The sequence below is a fragment of the Schistocerca nitens genome, chromosome 2 (assembly GCF_023898315.1).
Source record: "Schistocerca nitens isolate TAMUIC-IGC-003100 chromosome 2, iqSchNite1.1, whole genome shotgun sequence".
In the NCBI taxonomy this organism is placed as follows: Eukaryota; Metazoa; Arthropoda; class Insecta; order Orthoptera; family Acrididae; genus Schistocerca; species Schistocerca nitens.
Window position 1 is genome coordinate 187420907 of NC_064615.1, and position 17810 is coordinate 187438716.

A 17810-nucleotide genomic window follows, 5' to 3' on the forward strand; every position below is an offset into this window, starting at 1 on the left:
ACTTTTTTTTCAGTTTTTGGACTATTGTAGAACCTACAGTTACAAAGTTCTCTATTGTGAACACTGTGATGCATTTAATTTTGCATTAAGTCAATCAGTTCAGGAGATATCACAATTTAACGATTTCATATGTTCATCGCAATGCCAAAGTTTAAAAATTCAAATTAAAAGCCAATCACCTAGCAATTTTACAGCCCCAATTCTTGCTGATTCCGAGAAAGCAATTAGTTAATCACAAAATTCTAAATTTCAAATGTTTTTAGTTGTGTTAGATACAATTTTGGGGCAGCACACATTCTTCTATCATAACATATTTCTGAAATCTATTTCGAAAATTCAGTAAACCAAAGTTTTCTGAAAATAACTGTTTTTTGGATTTAGCATACTTTCTATTTCACATACGATAAAAATTTTTAACTATCATTTAACAATTTATAGATAGTTTCCATACTGAAATTCAGTGAAACATGAATGTGGATGAACATATGACATCAAAAAGGGGTGTCTTGTCTTATAGCAAAATACAAGAATACAAATCATTTTTTACTTGGAATTATTACTTCCAAGGTCTGATATGGCTGATTTAATATTATTTACTTTTTCGTATCATCATTCAAATTACAATTTACCTATAATTAATGAAAAACATGACATTATTAATTACTGCCTAAGGCTGCTGCTATAAGTAGCCAAAGAGGAGAGCTGACATAGCAGCCTGGCAGTGTTCTTAGCTGAGTATAAACACTGTGACAGAATATTAGTATTAAAGCATTACAAAGGCAATAGTAGGTGAGCTTTTATTATTAGATGTGTATATTTCCAGTCACTGTCAGGATGTAGTTTCTGGTGTCATTACAGTGTGTATTTGGAGCAAATTAACTGCCCAAAAGCAGTAATTTCATGTCAGTGTTTTCAATTAACACCAAAAAGGTAACCAATTCCATATCTCAAGTGTTGTTATTTTGGAAGTTCACAGTGTTAGTGGACTATGATGTAGGGTACAGTACAGAATGGAATTGCTTCATGTGCTGCAATTAATCAACATTTTATGTGCAACTGGGACTCGTGGAGATCTGTGACTAACTAGACATGATTCTGGATCACACATCCATGATGGCCTGTCAGCTTTTTCTCTACATTTGCCTAAAATATTCCCTTTAGAGTAATTTAAGTTGGTTCCATAACGCTCAAAATTCTGACATTAAGTGCACCTTTGACATGCTTATTTTAAATAGTAGGAAGCTCGTAATCAGAAAGTAATTTTTGGACTCCTTACATAGGTCACATAAAGAAAATCTTACCGTATTGTTTCCCTGCAATTCCTATATTTTTTCTACTACTGTCAAAATATGTATATCTTAAAATTAAACAAGATAAAATTCTGAGTACTGGAAATAGAGAAATCTTTTTCTCTAGTCACTTAATTATCACTCCCCAAGCACCCACAGTTGCTGCCTCCATCGTCTAGTGGTCAGTATTGATGGCTATTGACATAATGGACCTGGTTTTAACTGTCAGTGGTGGAAAGTTCTGAAATGGTGTACACTCAGCCTCACAAGGCCAAATAAGAAGCTGCTGAAATAAATAAGCAGCAAAATTGACATGCAGGACACTGAAGTGGTGACAACCAAATGGGTTACATCAAGAGCCCAGTCACACAAGATTGATTTATTTTATCACCCACAGTTGTCATCCATTGCCCTTCTAACCTTCACAAAATCCTACTCTAACATTAGGGCACTGCTAGGCCATTATTCTTAACCCAATTCTCCTATGGCTACAATTGTTCCCACTGTAAAACCAGCCCCATCCCTTCACCAAATAACACTTGTTCCAACACCACTGCTTGAAAACCTGACAACACCAAAGGCAGAGCAACATATGAAACACTACTACAGCTCTGGTCAGGCCTACTGGCCTCATCTCTCTCTCTCTCTCTCTCTCTCTCTCTCTCTCTCTCTCCCCCCCCCACCCCCCCCTTTCTAAAAAATGGCAACACTGAGCAACAATTGTTGCCTAGTTCAAGCCTAAGCAGAGTGTCAGTAGCAAGATGGTGTGTACATTTCTTTGATAAACTGCCTCAAAGCAAAAGCATATTTTATGCTATTATTCATGCAGTTTATTTACTGAGCGAGAGTGTTTGTGAAAGCTGAAAATCGAAGACTGGGTTTACAAACAGCTCCAACAAACAAGACGCACTTTGACATCAGGAAGAACGTGACTGAGAAAGGCAACTGAACATCTTGTAGACAATGGTGCTGCAGTGTTAGCATCTATATGCATTACCTTTAGGGAAGACTTGCAGAATGTAGGGAAAATCAAAAGTGATGATATAAAAAAAAAAAAAATGCGGTGATATGCTACTAAAAAACAACCATTGTAAGAAAAAAAACCTTGCTAATGTGAAGGTTACTTGCGCAGCAGCTTGTGGCATTGGTTTAAGAACTATCTGACATGTATGTTGTAAGGGAAAGTCCCCAATGTCTGATTTTCCCATGAAAAATATTAAACAACACAGCTCTTTAATCAAACTAAATGACTTAAGATAAAGACGAAGTGAGGCGGAACGTCTATGAATTTTACAACAGTGGAAATACCCAACATCAGGAAAACTGATAAGTTAATTGAAAAATAAAATTTACTGGATCTGCTCGACACATATTAAACAATATAGGATTGAAATACAAAAGTCAGACTGAAGGCGGACAATTTCTACTTGAATATAACAACATACTGGCCTCCAGAATTCAACGATGTATTCACTATGGATTTCAGGTGATGTACTTATATTCAATTTGTGCAAACTTGGGTTATTCAAAACCATTCTTTATAGTATACGTGGTACGATTTGAGTCAATGTGGGGGGCCTTAAGGTATACGTTGGGAAAGAGGCCATGCTGACTGGTGCACATATGGGGTCAGCAAAGACTGGTTTCTTGAAGAAAGTGAATTAGTTTCAGATGTAGCAAAACACACAAATCAGAAGATCATCATTCAGAAATGAACACAGCAAAGCTTAAAAACTGGTCTGGGATCAGTGTTTTTAATTAACTGGAGGAAGGTTTCATCATTGTCATGAACAATGCCAAGTATCATTCAACAGGCATGAACTGAGTGCCAACAATGAAAACACAGAAGGGTGACGTAGCAACTTGGCTGACTGGAAAAAATACTGTCTTCTCATCTACAGACATGAAAGCTGATATGTTGGATAAAGTTCATTTCTGAGCTAAATGTATTTGCAAATGAAAGGGGGCACTAAGTAGTATGCTTACAGCCTTATCATTGCCAGTACAGCCTGCTCTGAACTCATTTGGGCCCAAGTCAAGAAAGAGGTAGCTGCATAAAACAACACATTTCAAATCACAGATACTGACTGCTTACTGCACGAGGCCTTGGAAAACACCACTGCCTAACAATGGCAGAAACATGTTCAGCACGCAAAAAATCTACAGAAAGGTTTTGAGAAAGAGTCATCCGAGACACTGTAATCGAGCTTATAATCGTCAATTGCAATGATGATTCAATAACCACAGATGATATGAGCAGTAAAGAAGATGAATGAGAAAAATTCACTGAGGAAGGTGACACAGGTGAAGGCAACTGAGATGGGACATCTGCCACATTTTAAACTTCCCTCAATTGACTGTGCAGTTACAACATGAATGTTTCATAACTAATAATTTAATTAAATTATTTGTATTATTAGCATTTTGTATTCATTCACAACCAAAACTGACATGCATGGGATTGGATTCCATAGGGAACTAGTGTTCTCTATGACTGTACAATGATTTGGAAAACAAGAAAGGTATTTACAGCAGTATCACAGGAATCTAGTTTTACTGCAGATCTAGATTTCAAGCTATCTTATAGGTAACATCAGTGCATTTAGTATGTGTCAAATCAATTATGCATTTTCATCAGGGTGCTAATTTGCTTGAAATTCCAGTAGTTATATTTTTCAGTCTGATACACATTTTTGTCGCGATTTATATACATTTACAATTCATAAAAACATGTGATACCTAATGTTGTATATAATAATTTTGTACACTGCAGACTGCAAATAAGAAATTGAATGACAAGACATTTTAAAATGTTTTCAAATTCAAATACTGGGATAATCTAATATTCAATTTCTAAGCATGCTCTACAGAATGTGTCTAATGACCAGATAGCACGCTATGCTACAGGGGTCATTTGAGTCTTCCCATCTGGTACTAGTTTTCCTGAGCTCCAAAGAAAGGAAACTGCTGTGTAAGATAGGCCCTTATTCACCACCTTCCTTAACTTTATCTTGGTTAACAACCAATCCTATTTCTTTTTGGTAGCATTTATTTACTCATTGTGATTTTCATCCTATTCTACTTTTTTTTTCTAGCTCTTATCTGCACAGTTCTCATTTCTCTTCCTCTTAAAGCGTCTTTACTTCTCACTCAGTTCTATCATCTCTAAACTAATACTGACACAGGGCTTACCAATGTACTATGTTTTATCTCCTACTCTGATGCGGCCCCTTTCATCTTTGTCCCACCTGTTCTCACAACAGGTATATCCCTCTTTATTAAGGCCTGAGCAACCTGGACCTCCTTTAAAATCTTCCTAAAACTATCTCTCTTGACTATTTAAAGATGGATTAACAGTGCAAAAAGCTAAGATAGTTTTCTCGGCTTTTACATGTGTGTATCGGCAGTTTATGGAATTTAACCTTCTGAAGATAGGTACTGGCTGTCATATCTTCTTGCAATTCCACAGTTTTCTGAAGTGAATTTTCCCTTAGATAGACAATATATATTAAAATATATACATGAATAAATGCATCTTCATAACAACTAAATAACTATTTCAAAGCAGTACCTTTGAATTTTTTTAACGGTACTTCTTCAGTGAGACATACAATACATTATCAGTTTTTTAAATCAGGCCATAAGAGTAAAGTGGAATATTTATGATAAATGTGTCATCTAGCTGTATCACAAAGTTTTAATATTATGGAAAGGACAGCTGCTACTCACTATATAGCAGAGATACTGAATCGCACAAAGGCACAACAAAAAAAGCCTGTGAAGCAAAGCTTTCAGCCAAACAGGTCTTCAGAATAGACAACACACATGCACGTGTACGTGTACGTGTGTGTGTGTGTGTGTGTGTGTGTGTGTGTGTGTGTGTGACGCGCGCACGCATCTTGTCTAGTCTGATGAAGGCGTTTGGCCAAAAGCTTTGTTTTGGCAGTCTTTTTGTTGTGCCTATCTGTGACTCAGTATCTCTGCTAAATGGTGAGTAGCAACTACCCTTTTCATAATATTGGCACTGTTCCATCCTGAATTTTTCACTGTTTGTAACACGATGTTGGTCTATATTATGTTACACAAAATTAACATATTCAGTTACCTTAGATTTTGTGGAACAAATAGGTGCAAGGTCCAAAACCAGTGGAAAAGTAACATGGCGAGTGATCTTCCGCAATGTGTTCACATGAACCTGGAACCTTTTGAGGTGCAAGATCAGCACTGCTGGTGGGCTGCTGATCAGTAGTTGTTTCGTGGAGTTGGTGCACACCATCTTACCCTCTTTTCCTGGAAAAAGAAAGGACTATGAGCCAAACAAAATCATTACAATCTACAGTTTACTGATATTATCATCTCAAGACTGCAACAAAACATGAAGACGTCTTGTTAACAAATACATGATTTGAGACATTGTCGAATAAGTACGACTAGTTTCACAATTGACAGACCTCTAATGAAACAGTTACTGCATTTTAATTGGTTCATTGTATCAACTATGTCACTGCCCTTCCTTCCAGAAATCCAGTTATGCTCAAGTTGTCTCTGCCTATTAGAAGTGCATAACATCACATTACCAAAGATATATATATCTACACATATATCTCACAAACAGCTGTATAGAGCATGACAGAGGGTATTTTACTCATCATTCCCTTTTCTAACCATACAATGAAGCCTTTCACGACCGGATGGTACTGTTGTTGATAATTCTTCCGGGTTATATGGCTGGCAGTCGGCAGGACTCAGCAGGACCAGCCATACCTCTGAGGATGTCCGACATAGTATTGGACGAAACGTTAGGAATAGAAGAATTCCATGGACCACGGCCATATAACCCGGAAGAATTAACAACAACATTCCCTTTTCTGACTGTGTTCACTATCTCACAGTTCAGTTGAATGTAAAAAGTTTACAAGAAATTGTTACAAGCTATATCACACAGAGATATGTAAAAATAAATTCTCAAATTTGATGATTTGCAAACAAAGTCAAGTACCGTTTTATGTGACATGAGAGGTTAGTCTGTTAACAATATTACTGGATGAACTGTATGCGATAGGGCAAGTAGTGTTGTGAATAATACATATATTAAAAGACTGCACAGAATCATGTCTGTCTTCCCTCAAGACCATCACTGTAGGATGGAGTGATGTTCAATACACAGGGTGACTCATAAATCAGGAAAAATATTTCCTACATAGTGTCATCCACCTAGCAACAAATGCAAAATATTTGTTCACATGTTCCTATGTCAAAATAGCAAAGTAAGCAAATCAAAAACAACTGAGGAATGTGACAGAAGCTTGATAGTTCTAGTGCAACTAGATAAGCTCCGGAGAGAGAGTGATGTGCTCGCTCTCTCTCTCTCTCTCTCTCTCTCTCTCTCTCTCTCTCTCCCCCCCTCCCTCCCTTTTCTTTCTCCTTTTAGTGTCATTTCCTAATCTAATTTCCTCAGTATGATTTGATTTAATTTGACTACATTCCATTACCCTTGTTCTGCTTGCTTGGAGCAGACATTGGTAATGCAGGTTTTGTGTGTGTGTGTGTGTGTGTGTGTGTGTGTGTGTGTGTAAAAGTGCCCTCTATTGGGATCAGAAAGGAACAATGTGAATGTCCACTGCAGTGCCATTTGTCTATCAGTCATGCTCAATGTGAGGTCACTGAGTCATGTATGCAACCCACTTCTCTACAGCAGCCACAAAAGAGGAACTGCGAGGTTTAGTGCAGTTTCCAACTGGAAACGACTGTCAGGAAGCGAAATTAAAGCCTGAATGTCTGCTGTGTATGGCAAACAGAATATCTCATGTGCAAGGGTTTTCATGAAATAAACTATTTTGAGGTCAAGTGTCATGGAAAGATAGCAATCAGCCCGTGCAGTCTTATTGTGTCATTACCCTTACTGTCATCGGAAAAAGTGGGCAGTAGTGGGTGGAAGACATTTGGCTCATGTTGGGCATCAGTTATGGTACTACTCACACCTTCATAACAGGGTATCCAAAGGTACAGAAAATCTGTGCACAATGGGTTTACCCATAGCCTGACAGAAGACCAGAAGTTTAAGCTATATTAACTTGTAAAAATCGGATTTATATACCAGCTGAAATATTTATTCCAATGCATGTATTCGACACTACAAAAAACATCTCCAAAATCCTTTAAAGTTTATTCTTTAATGATGTTGTTACGATGTATATTCTTTGTACTTTGTGATAATGTTTTGTCTTCTGCTATACCATTCATGGACCTAATAGTGATGTGTTACGACAATGAAAGGAATCTGTGACCACTGGAGGTACTCTATTTTACTTATTTTATTTTTATTTTTTGATGTATGTTTAGTTTTTGTCAAAACCCAAAACCATTTTCTGAAATAGTGTTTTGTTTCTCCACTAGACAGTGGCACAAGTTCCTCCAAAAAATCTTAAAAGAACACACACACTAATGTCATACTAACAAACGTAAATCTTCCTTATGATGGAGGATTAAACTTTTGAAACGCATTGTGGAGATAAATGAACAGTGACAGGTAACAGTAAACTTGTTGTTTCATTTAATGTTAATAACAGCCACAGTAAAGCCTAACCTAAAATATTAGCATTTAAAGAATACTAGAAGTTGAAATGAATGTCTACATCACTGCAGCACATGGAATGGTATCATGATGAAGAGTATTGTTTCCTGCCCAATATTGTCATTGTACCTAGCCGGAGAGGAAGTGCCAGAGCCAACAATGGAAGTACATGGATTCACTCCCACCAAAAAAATCCAAATCTGAGCATGCTCAATCCAACCTTTTTCTTTGACTGCTAGGGCCTGCTGCTGATTGACGTTTTGGCTCAAGGCACCAAAATTAATGCACACCAGTATATTGTTGATGGATGGCATCATTCTGCTGCAGGATAATGCCCACCCACATGTTTTGACTATGTAACAAAAAGTTTCACTGGGAAGCCCTTACACATCCTCCAAATAGTCCCAATCTCTCAACATGCTTTTTTTGGGGGGTCGGGGTGGGGTGGGGGGGTGGCCTGAAGGAGGACATTTGTGGCCATCTATTTGTGCCAGATGAAGATATGTACATTTGGGTCCATATGTTTTTTTGCTTTGGTTTTAGGGCGCAAAACTGCTATGGTCATTAGCGCCCGGTCTGTGACTTAGGAAACAGTAAAAAACCGAAAATGGAAACCAGCAGCAATGGGAACCAAACTCAAAATATTGGAAAAACTAAAAGCAGAAGGAAGGCTGAAACATACACTACAGAAAGGGGTTGGCTGTCCCCAAAAAAAGCTTCAAATGACTGACGTCATTTCACTGGCACTAATAAACTCGAGAACGCCATCGGCCGAGCGTGTGTCACCTGCTAAAATTGACGATATATCAGGCGACAGCTGTAGACGGGCACGTAATGGAGTAAAATAGGGGCACTCAATTAAAAGGTGTCATACCGTCCACAGCTGAGAGCAGTGGGGACAGAGTGGGGGAGGATCGCCGCTTAAAAGATGTCGATGGGTAAAAAGACAGTGCCCTATCCGGAGTCTAGTTAAAATTACCTCCTCCCGACAACGCGTTCAGGAGGAAGAGGTCCAAGCACAAGGAAGAGCTTTCACGTCCCGCAATTTATTATGGGGAAGTGTCGACCAATGTGCGTGCCATAAAAGAACAACATGACGACATAAAACACTCCGTAGATCGGCGAAGGGAATCGATTCAATAGCTGGCCGAACAAGAGAGACTGCAGCCTTGGCCGCTATATCGGCCGCCTCATTTCCACAGATACCAACATGTCCCGAGAGCCAGAGGAACGCCACCGAGACGCCCCCCAGGTTGAGCAAGCACAGACAGTCCTGAATCCGGTGGACCAGACGGTGGACATGGTAGAGAGCTTGGAGACTGAGGAGAGAGCTGAGAGAATCTGAACAGATAACATACTGTATCCGCTGAGGCGGCGGATGTAGTGGACAGCCTGGAGAACAGCGTAAAGCTCCGCAGTATAAACCGAACACTGGTCGGGAAGCCGAAATTGATTTGCGGTGTCGCCAACAATATAGGCACTCCCTACACCAAACTATGTTTTTGAGCCATCAGTGTAAATAAATGTGGCTTCCTTCATTTGTGCACATAGAGCAGAAAATGCCCGATGATAAACAAGTGAAGGGGTACCATCATTGGGAAACTGACAAAGGTCATGGAGCAGGCAGATCCGGGAACGGAGCCAAGGCGGTGCTGTACCCCAAAGTTGTCAAGAAGGTTTTAGGAAAGCGGAAGGGAAGAGAATGGAGCAGTTGACGGAAGCGAACTCCCGGTGGTAGTAGGGAGGAGGGGCGGTCTGCATACCCTACATCAAAGGAGGCGTCGAAAAAAATGTCATGGGCTGGATTAGCAGGCATGGAAGACAGATGGCTAGCATAACGACTCAGAAGGACTGCTCGCCGATTGGACAGCGGAGGTTCAGCAGTCTCAGCATAAAGGCTTTCCACAGGGCTGGTGTAAAAAGCTCCAGACACTAAACGTAATCCTCGGTGGTGGATAGAGTCGAGACGCCGAAGAATAGACGGCCGAGCAGAGGAGTAGACTATGATTCCATAGTCCAATTTCGAGCGCACTAAGGCGCGATAGAGGCGGAGAAGGACCACTCGGTCCGCTCCCCAGGAGGTACCATTCAGGACACGGAGGGTGTTGAGGGATCGCAGACAGCGAGCCGAAAGATAGGAAACATGGGAGGACCAGCACAGTTTTCTGTCAAACATAAGACCCAAGAATTTAGCGACGTCCGAAAACGGAAGGTTGACAGGTCCTAGATGTAAGGAGGGTGGAAGAAACTCCTTACGTCGCCAAAAATTAATACAAACGGTCTTACTGGGAGAAAAACGGAAGCCGGTTTCGATGCTCCAAGAGTGGAGGCGATCGAGGCATCCTTGAAGACGTCGTTCAAGAAGGCTGGTCCGTTGAGAGCCATAGTAGATCGCAAAATCGTCCACAAAGAGGGAGCCCGAGACATCAGGAAGGAGACAATCCATAATTGGATTTATGGCAATGGCAAACAGTACAACAGTCAGCACGGAGCCCTGGGGTACCCTGTTTTCTTGGGAGAAAGTACAGGAGAGAGTAGTGTTCACCCGCACCCTAAATGTGCGCTCTGCCATAAATTCGCAAAGAAAAAGGGGCAGCCAACCTCAAAAGCCCCAAGAGAACAGTGTGCGGAGGATGCCTGTCCTCCAACAGGTATCGTATGCTCTCTCCAGATCAAAAAATATCGCTACTGTTTGGCGTTTCCGGAGAAAATTGTTCATGATATAAGTGGAGAGAGCAACAAGATGGTCAACTGCAGAACGATGCTTTCGGAATCCGCATTGGGCAGGTGTTAAAAGACTGCGGGACTCCAGCCACCAAGCTATACGGCAATTCACCATACACTCCAAAACCTTACATACACTACTCTTGAGAGAAATGGGGCGATAGCTAGAGGGGAGATGTTTGTCCTTTCCAGGTTTCAGAACAGGAACGACGATAGCTTCCCGCCATCGTCTGGGAAAAGTACTGTCGGTCCAAATTCGATTATAAAGGCGAAGGAGATAACGCAGACTATGGGTTGATAAATGTAGCAACATTTGGACTTGGATACCATCCGGTCCTGGGGCGGAGGAGCGAGAAGAAGAGAGTGCATGTTGGAGTTCCCGCATGGAGAAAACAGTATTGTAGCTTTCACGATTTTGAGAGGAGAAAGCAAGAGGTCGCACTTCCACTGCACGTTTCTTTGGAAGAAACACTGGTGGGTAATTTGAAGAGCTCGAAATCTCAGCAAAGTGCTGACCCAATGAGTTAGAAATTGCGACGGGGTCCACTAATGTATCATGCGCGACAAGTGAGCCCAGAGATCGGGGAGAAACTAGGCGCGCCTGATAACCGTCGAAGCCGACTCCAAACTTCCGAGGAGGGAGTGAAGGTGTTAAATGAGCTAATAAAGAATTTCCAGCTTGCCTTCTTGCTATCGCGGATGACGCGACGGCATCGCGCACGGAACTGCTTATAGCGGATACAGTTGGCCAAAGTAGGATGGTGGCGGAAAACGCGAAGAGCACGTCGCCGCTCACGTATTGCGTCACGGCACGCCTCATTCCACCAAGGAACTGGGGGGTGCCGGGGCAATTCGGAGGTGCATGGTATTGAACGTTCCGCAGCTGTAAGAATAACGTCTGTAATATGTGTGACCTCATTGTCGACGCTGGGGAAGTGACGGTCATCGAATGTCGCTAGAGACGAAAAAAGTGTCCAATCGGCTTGGGCAAACTTCCAGCGTCGCGGGCGCATACATGGCAGTTGAGGTTGCAGTCTAAGGACACATGGAAAGTGGTCACTCGAGTGTGTATCATCAAGGGCGAAACATTCGAAGCGCCAAGCTAGCGGAACAGTACCGACCAAAAGGTCCAAATGAGAGAAATTTGTCATGGAGGCAGACAAAAATGTAGGGACCCCAGTGTTGAGGCAAACTAGATCCGCTTGTTGGAAGACGTCTAGCAATATTGAGCCACGTGGACAAGGATGTGGAGATCCCCAAAGCGGGTGGTGGGCATTGAAGTCCCCAACCAGCAAATAGGGGGGTGGAAGCTGACCAAGAAGATGAAGGAGATCAGCTCGTGCCATTGGTGTGGACGATGGAATGTATACAGTACAAAGAGAAAAAGTATGTCCAGAAAGGGAAAGACGGACAGCGACAGCTTGGAAGGAAGTGTTTAAATGGATTGGGTGATAATGGAGAGTATCATGGAGAAGAATCATGAGTCCTCCATGGGCTGGAGTGCCTTCAACAGAGGGGAGATCATATCGGACGGACTGAAAATGAGGGAGAACAAAGCGGTCATGGGGACGCAGCTTTGTTTCCTGAAGACAGAAGATGACCAGCGAGTAGGATCGTAAGAGGATCGACAATTCATCCCGATTGGCTCGAATGCCGCGGATATTCCAGTGGATAATGGACATAGGGTGAACAGAAAATGGAGGAATGTGACCAAGGTTGCCATCAACTCAACGACTGCTCAGAGCGTGCGACCGACAGCATGGAATGGCATTCAGCCGAAGGCAGAAGATCCTGATCCATAGGTTGTTCAGGAGCAGCTCCTGCCACCAGCGATTGGCCGGTTGATCGGCCGCCAGCAGTGCGCCTCGGCGACACAGAAGACGGCCGAGGGTAATTTCCGCCAGATGGTGCTGTAGATGAGACACGCCTTGGCGGAGAAGGAGATGAACTGGGTTCCTCAGTAGCCTTCTTGGAAATATGATGTTTAGATGAAGGAGGAACTGATGGTTGTGAAGTTGGGGTACATAAAAAATCTTCACGAGTATGCTCTTTTTTCAAAGTCTTGGTGTCTGACTTTTGGGCTCGAGATTTAGCAGAACCCGATGAAGGGTGAGCCATAGAGTGGGCAGGCGAAAGTGGTGAGGTTGAACGGGCGATCTTTGCGCTGGCCGATCTGACGACCGTGGCACTAAAGGTGAGGTCGCAAGTCTGCGTGGCCGCCTCCTTTGTTGGCCGAGGAGAAGCAAGGACAGTGCTGTATTTTCCTGTCTGAGGCACGGTGGGCTGTCGACTGGCGAATAATTTTCGAGCAGCAAAGGTCGACACCTTTTCCTTCACTCTGATTTCCTGGATGAGCTTTTCGTCTTTAAAAACGGGGCAATCTCGAGAGGAAGCAGCGTGGTCACCCATACAGTTGATGCAGCGAGGGGATGGAGGTGGACAAGCACCCTCATGGGCATCCTTGCCACACGTAACACATTTGGCCGGATTGGAACAGGACTGGCTGGTGTGATTGAAGCGCTGACACCGATAGCAACGCGTAGGGTTTGGGACGTAAGGGCGAACGGAAATTATCTCATAGCCTGCTTTGATTTTCGATGGGAGCTGAACTTTGTCAAATGTCAAGAAGACAGTGCGAGTTGGAATGATGTTCGTGTCAACCCTTTTCATAACTCTATGAACAGCCGTTACGCCCTGGTCAGACAGGTAGTGCTGAATTTCTTCATCAGACAATCCATCGAGGGAGCGTGTATAAACGACTCCACGCGAGGAATTTAAAGTGCGGTGCACTTCAACCCGGACAGGGAAGGTTGGAGCAGTGAAGTACGCAGCAATTTTTGTGCCTGGAGGGCACTGACTGTTTCTAACAACAAGGTGCCATTCCGTAATCTGGAACAAGACTTTACAGGACCTGCAACTGCATCGACACCTTTCTGAATAATGAAAGGGTTGACCGTGGAGAAGTCGTGACCTTCATCAGACCGAGAAACAACAAGGAACTGTGGCAACGATGGAAGAACTGTCTGTGGCTGAGACTCAGTGAACTTACGCTTGTGAGCAGACATAGTGGAAGGTGAGGAAACCATTGCGGAAGAATCCCCCATGATTACTGGCGTCTCCGATGACGCGCTCCTCCCTTGTGGGGGCCCTCTCTGAGGGCACTCCCACGGCACTTTCGGAAGGTATCAGCTCGGGTAATCACCCCTCCCTGGGCCTGGCCATTACTAGGGGGTACGTACGTGTCCTACCTGTCTACCCGGGGCGGGGAATTACGCGTTACCCCGTCACCGGCTACGCACAAAAATGCGTGGGTCGGCCTTCAGACACGCACAGGGAGGAAGAAAGAGAAAGAGAAAAACAAAGAAAGGGAAAGGAAAGAAGAGAGTTCTCAAACGCCGCAGCGGAGAAAAGGGTAAAGAGAAGAGGTAAGGAAAAGAGAAGGACAAAGGAAGGATGAAGACATACAAGCAGAGAAGGCGAAGAATGCGTTACATTTACGAGCGTCCATCTCCGGACGTAGGCACAAACCATACTCCCAGAGGGGGAGAAAGGGAAGGAAAGAGCCAGAGGTGAGGGGAGGAGGGGCGAAGATGGGGGATAGGGAAGGATGCGGAAAGGGAAGGTATGCAGCCCGGAAAGGAAGGAAGGCCACATTAGCTCGGGGTCCCGTGTGTTTCATTTTTATCTGACTACTCCTTATAGCTGCTCAGTCTACAGACTGAGTAACACCGGAGTCTGTGCTATAATCCTGTCTCACTCCCTTCTTGACTACTGTTTACCTTTAATATCCTTCAGCTAATATGATTGAAACTTCCTGGCAGATTAAAACTGTGTGCCCGACCGAGACTCGAGTTCGAGTCTCGGTCGGGCGCACAGTTTTAATCTGCCAGGAAGTTTCATATCAGCGCACACTCCGCTGCAGAGTGAAAATCTCATTCTGGAAATATGATTGAAGTCTGGTTTCTATACAAGTTGCAGATAGCCTTTCGCTGCCTATATTTTACCCTGCTACTTTTAGAATTTCAAGGACAGTATTCTCTAGTCAACAGTTTAAAGTTTTCTCTAATCCTAAGAGTGCTGTAAACATGTTTGCCTTTTCAGCCTTTTTCTAACGTAAGACTTAGGGGAAGCATTGTCTCAGGTGTTCCTACATTTCCACAGTATTCATATTGATCCTCCCGGGTGTCAAACCCTGCCTTTCTTCTGTAGATCATTCATGTGAGTATTTTGGAACCATGACTTATTAATCTGATACGTCAGTAGTGTTCACATCTGGTAGTACCTTAGGAACTGAAATTATTACATACTTCTCTGAGTCTAATGGTATTTCTCCAGTATCACGTATCTTGTACACCAGGTGAAACAATTTTGTTATGATTGGCTCTCCGTAACATTTCTCCAAGTCTGAAGGGATATTTTCTATTCCAAAGGCCTTGTTTTGACTTAGGTCTTTCAAAGCTCTGTTTAATTCTTCTCACAAGTCATATATTTTTGTATATTAGGATCTGAAAAAAGAAAGTTATTTTCATGCGAAGCTCTACTTAGTTTAGAGCTCACAATAAGAATATTACTAATACCTTACAAACAGTTCTGGTCCATGAACATTTTTCCACATGGGCAACTTATCATTTGACAGTCCTTTCTGTTTCACCCAAGTCAACTTTCGCCACAAACTGCAATATACACTGTATACCAATCTTCCACTTGGATGCTCTTCTAAACTTGGTGCCCCAAGCGGCAGCTGGGCAGCTTGTATGGCTTGAGCCAAACTGTCCCTACTTACTATGTACCAATTCTGACTGAGAAACACTTCGAAGTGCAAGACATCAAGCACCTTTTAAGAATAATCATCACTCAGGAAAAAAAATATTTTGATCCCCAGAGATTAATCAAAAACGGTGTTTTTCTGTAACTGATAACAAATACTACAATGTACATTAAACAATAAAAAGTGTCCATGACAGTAAAAGGACTCAACAAAATAATTAGACGAAGAAGAAGAAGACGAATATGAGGATTACACTCTTCATACATGACGTTTTCGATTCATTAATGATCGAGAGTATTAAAATTTTTGAGTGTAACTCTACTATTCCATATTTGAGTGATTTAAGTAGCTTAGCACACATTTTCCTTTTACTCTATAGCTCCCAAGGCTACAGATTTGGAGTGACGTTTACAGCACTGCTCTATACATCAATATCTACATACACCAATGCTGCATGGCAGAAGCTACCTTGTAAATCACTAGTCATCTTCTATTTGCAAGTGGAGGAAGGAAAAAATGACTATATCCTTACTCCCATATGAGCCCTGATTTATCTTGTCTTGTATGTTGCCAGCAGTAGGACCGTTCTCAGTTTGTCACAAATTCCAGTCCTTTAAACTTTTTCAATAGTGTTGCAAGATAAGATCATCATCTTCCTTAAATGTATTCACAGCTGTGCTCATAGAGCATTTCCATAACATCCAAGTGTTGGTCTCTAAAATGCTTCCATATCTCCCTTTCATTCAACCTGGTGGGGACCCCAAGCACTCTGGCAGTGCTCTAGAATGGGTCATATAAGTGTTCTGTACATGGTCTCCTTTACAGATTAGCTAAATGTCCCTAGAAGTCCCAAGTAAAACAAAATTGATCATTTATATTCCTTACAACTGACCTTTTGTGTTTGTTCTACTTCATGATGATTTACAATGTTACACCTAGATATTTAATCAGCTTGACTGCATCGAGCAACACACTAATTATACTATTTTCAAACATTACAGGATTATTTTTCCTACTCATCTGCATTAATTTACATTTTTTTTTCACATTTGGAGAAAAATGCCTTTCATCACACAAATTAGAAATTTTTTCCAAGTCATCCTGTATCGTCCTCCAATCACTCAGGCAATAATAATTTCCTGCAGATTTCAGCATTAACAGCAAACAGTCGCAGATTGCTCACGTTGTCTCTTATATTGTTTTATGTATACAGATAACAAGAGCACTCCTATCACACTTCCCTGGGGCACTTGTGGCAGTACCATTGTCTCCAATGAACACTTGCCGTCTTTAACAGCATACTAGGTTCTATTACATCAAAAGTGTTCTCACCACTAACGTATTTGAGTACCTAATCTGTATGCTCAGAACTTCATTAACGGTCTGCAATGTTGTACTGAGTTGAACACTTTCCTGAAATCTGGAGAAATTAAAGCCACCTGTTGTCCATCATCCATAGTTCACAAGATATCATGCAAGACAAGGCAAAGCCTAGTCACACTTACTCTTTACTGTCTGCCACTAATTTTAACAAATTTTCTTCTGGCCAGTTTTTTCTACCCCCATTTTTCAAGTTTTGTAACACTTATACATAACATATGTACTGCTTCTCATATCTGGTGTACAAGAACTACTACTAAACCATTCCCAAGATAAGGTACTACCACACAAAATGAGGGTTACAGAAAGTTGAGTTTTATAAATAATGTATAACTGCCTTAGGCTGTTTGGTGTAACATATCACTCTGGCCGAGTGATGTGTAGTTATATGCCTACCTAGCTGACGAATGAGGGTCACAATAGTTGAAACCACATAATAGTTTAGTGGTTACGGATGGAAAGCTATTTGTGGGCTTTTGTCGTCTGTTTTGCACATTAAGCTTATATGGCTGCACGCCACAGACAGCAATCACAGTTTTTCCACAAGCTGTGGTGCCTATGCGTGGTTTTTGTAATCTCTGTGAAATGACGTGCTGGTTTGGAGCAGTGTGGTGTGCCACTGAGTAACGAATACATCATGACAATGCAATACAATGCCACAGCCAGCGGACAGAAGAGGCCTAGAGAACCGTCAAAAATTTCATTAATGTAACGTAATGAGTAAATGTATGATAAACTGTACTTATGAGCAATGATTTCCCTTTACCAAAAGTTGAAATACAATAAGTGATAGCATGTAAGCTTGTGTGTGCTGCACAGTCAACAGTCCACAAATGAAAGTTATTGGTCAGGCACAGCAGTTAAGAATTGAAAAATAACCGCAAAGTTAAATCTGAACACACAAATATTTTTAGTGGAATTTTGCAACTGTTAATCTAATTTATTTTTGAATATTTGAACATTTCGACCACAGTTATACTGCAAAAACGGCAGTTAAAATCATACAAACTGTATGAAGAGAAGAACATTTTCACACACAGTCTTAAAATTCATCACTGATATATTGAAATTATGT

General features: G+C 41.8%; 1 protein-coding gene across 6 annotated transcripts in view; it reads right to left on the bottom strand.

The window, feature by feature from the left end:
• The window catches only part of LOC126235873 (ubiquitin carboxyl-terminal hydrolase 45), a 165624-nt gene that overhangs the window by 38909 nt on the left and 108905 nt on the right, over positions 1-17810 (bottom strand). For all 6 annotated transcript variants that reach the window (XM_049944778.1, XM_049944780.1, XM_049944777.1 and 3 more), the window contains exon 13: positions 5395-5579. In XM_049944778.1, the coding sequence (XP_049800735.1) occupies positions 5395-5579 (185 nt within the window). The remainder of the gene's footprint in view (positions 1-5394; positions 5580-17810) is intronic.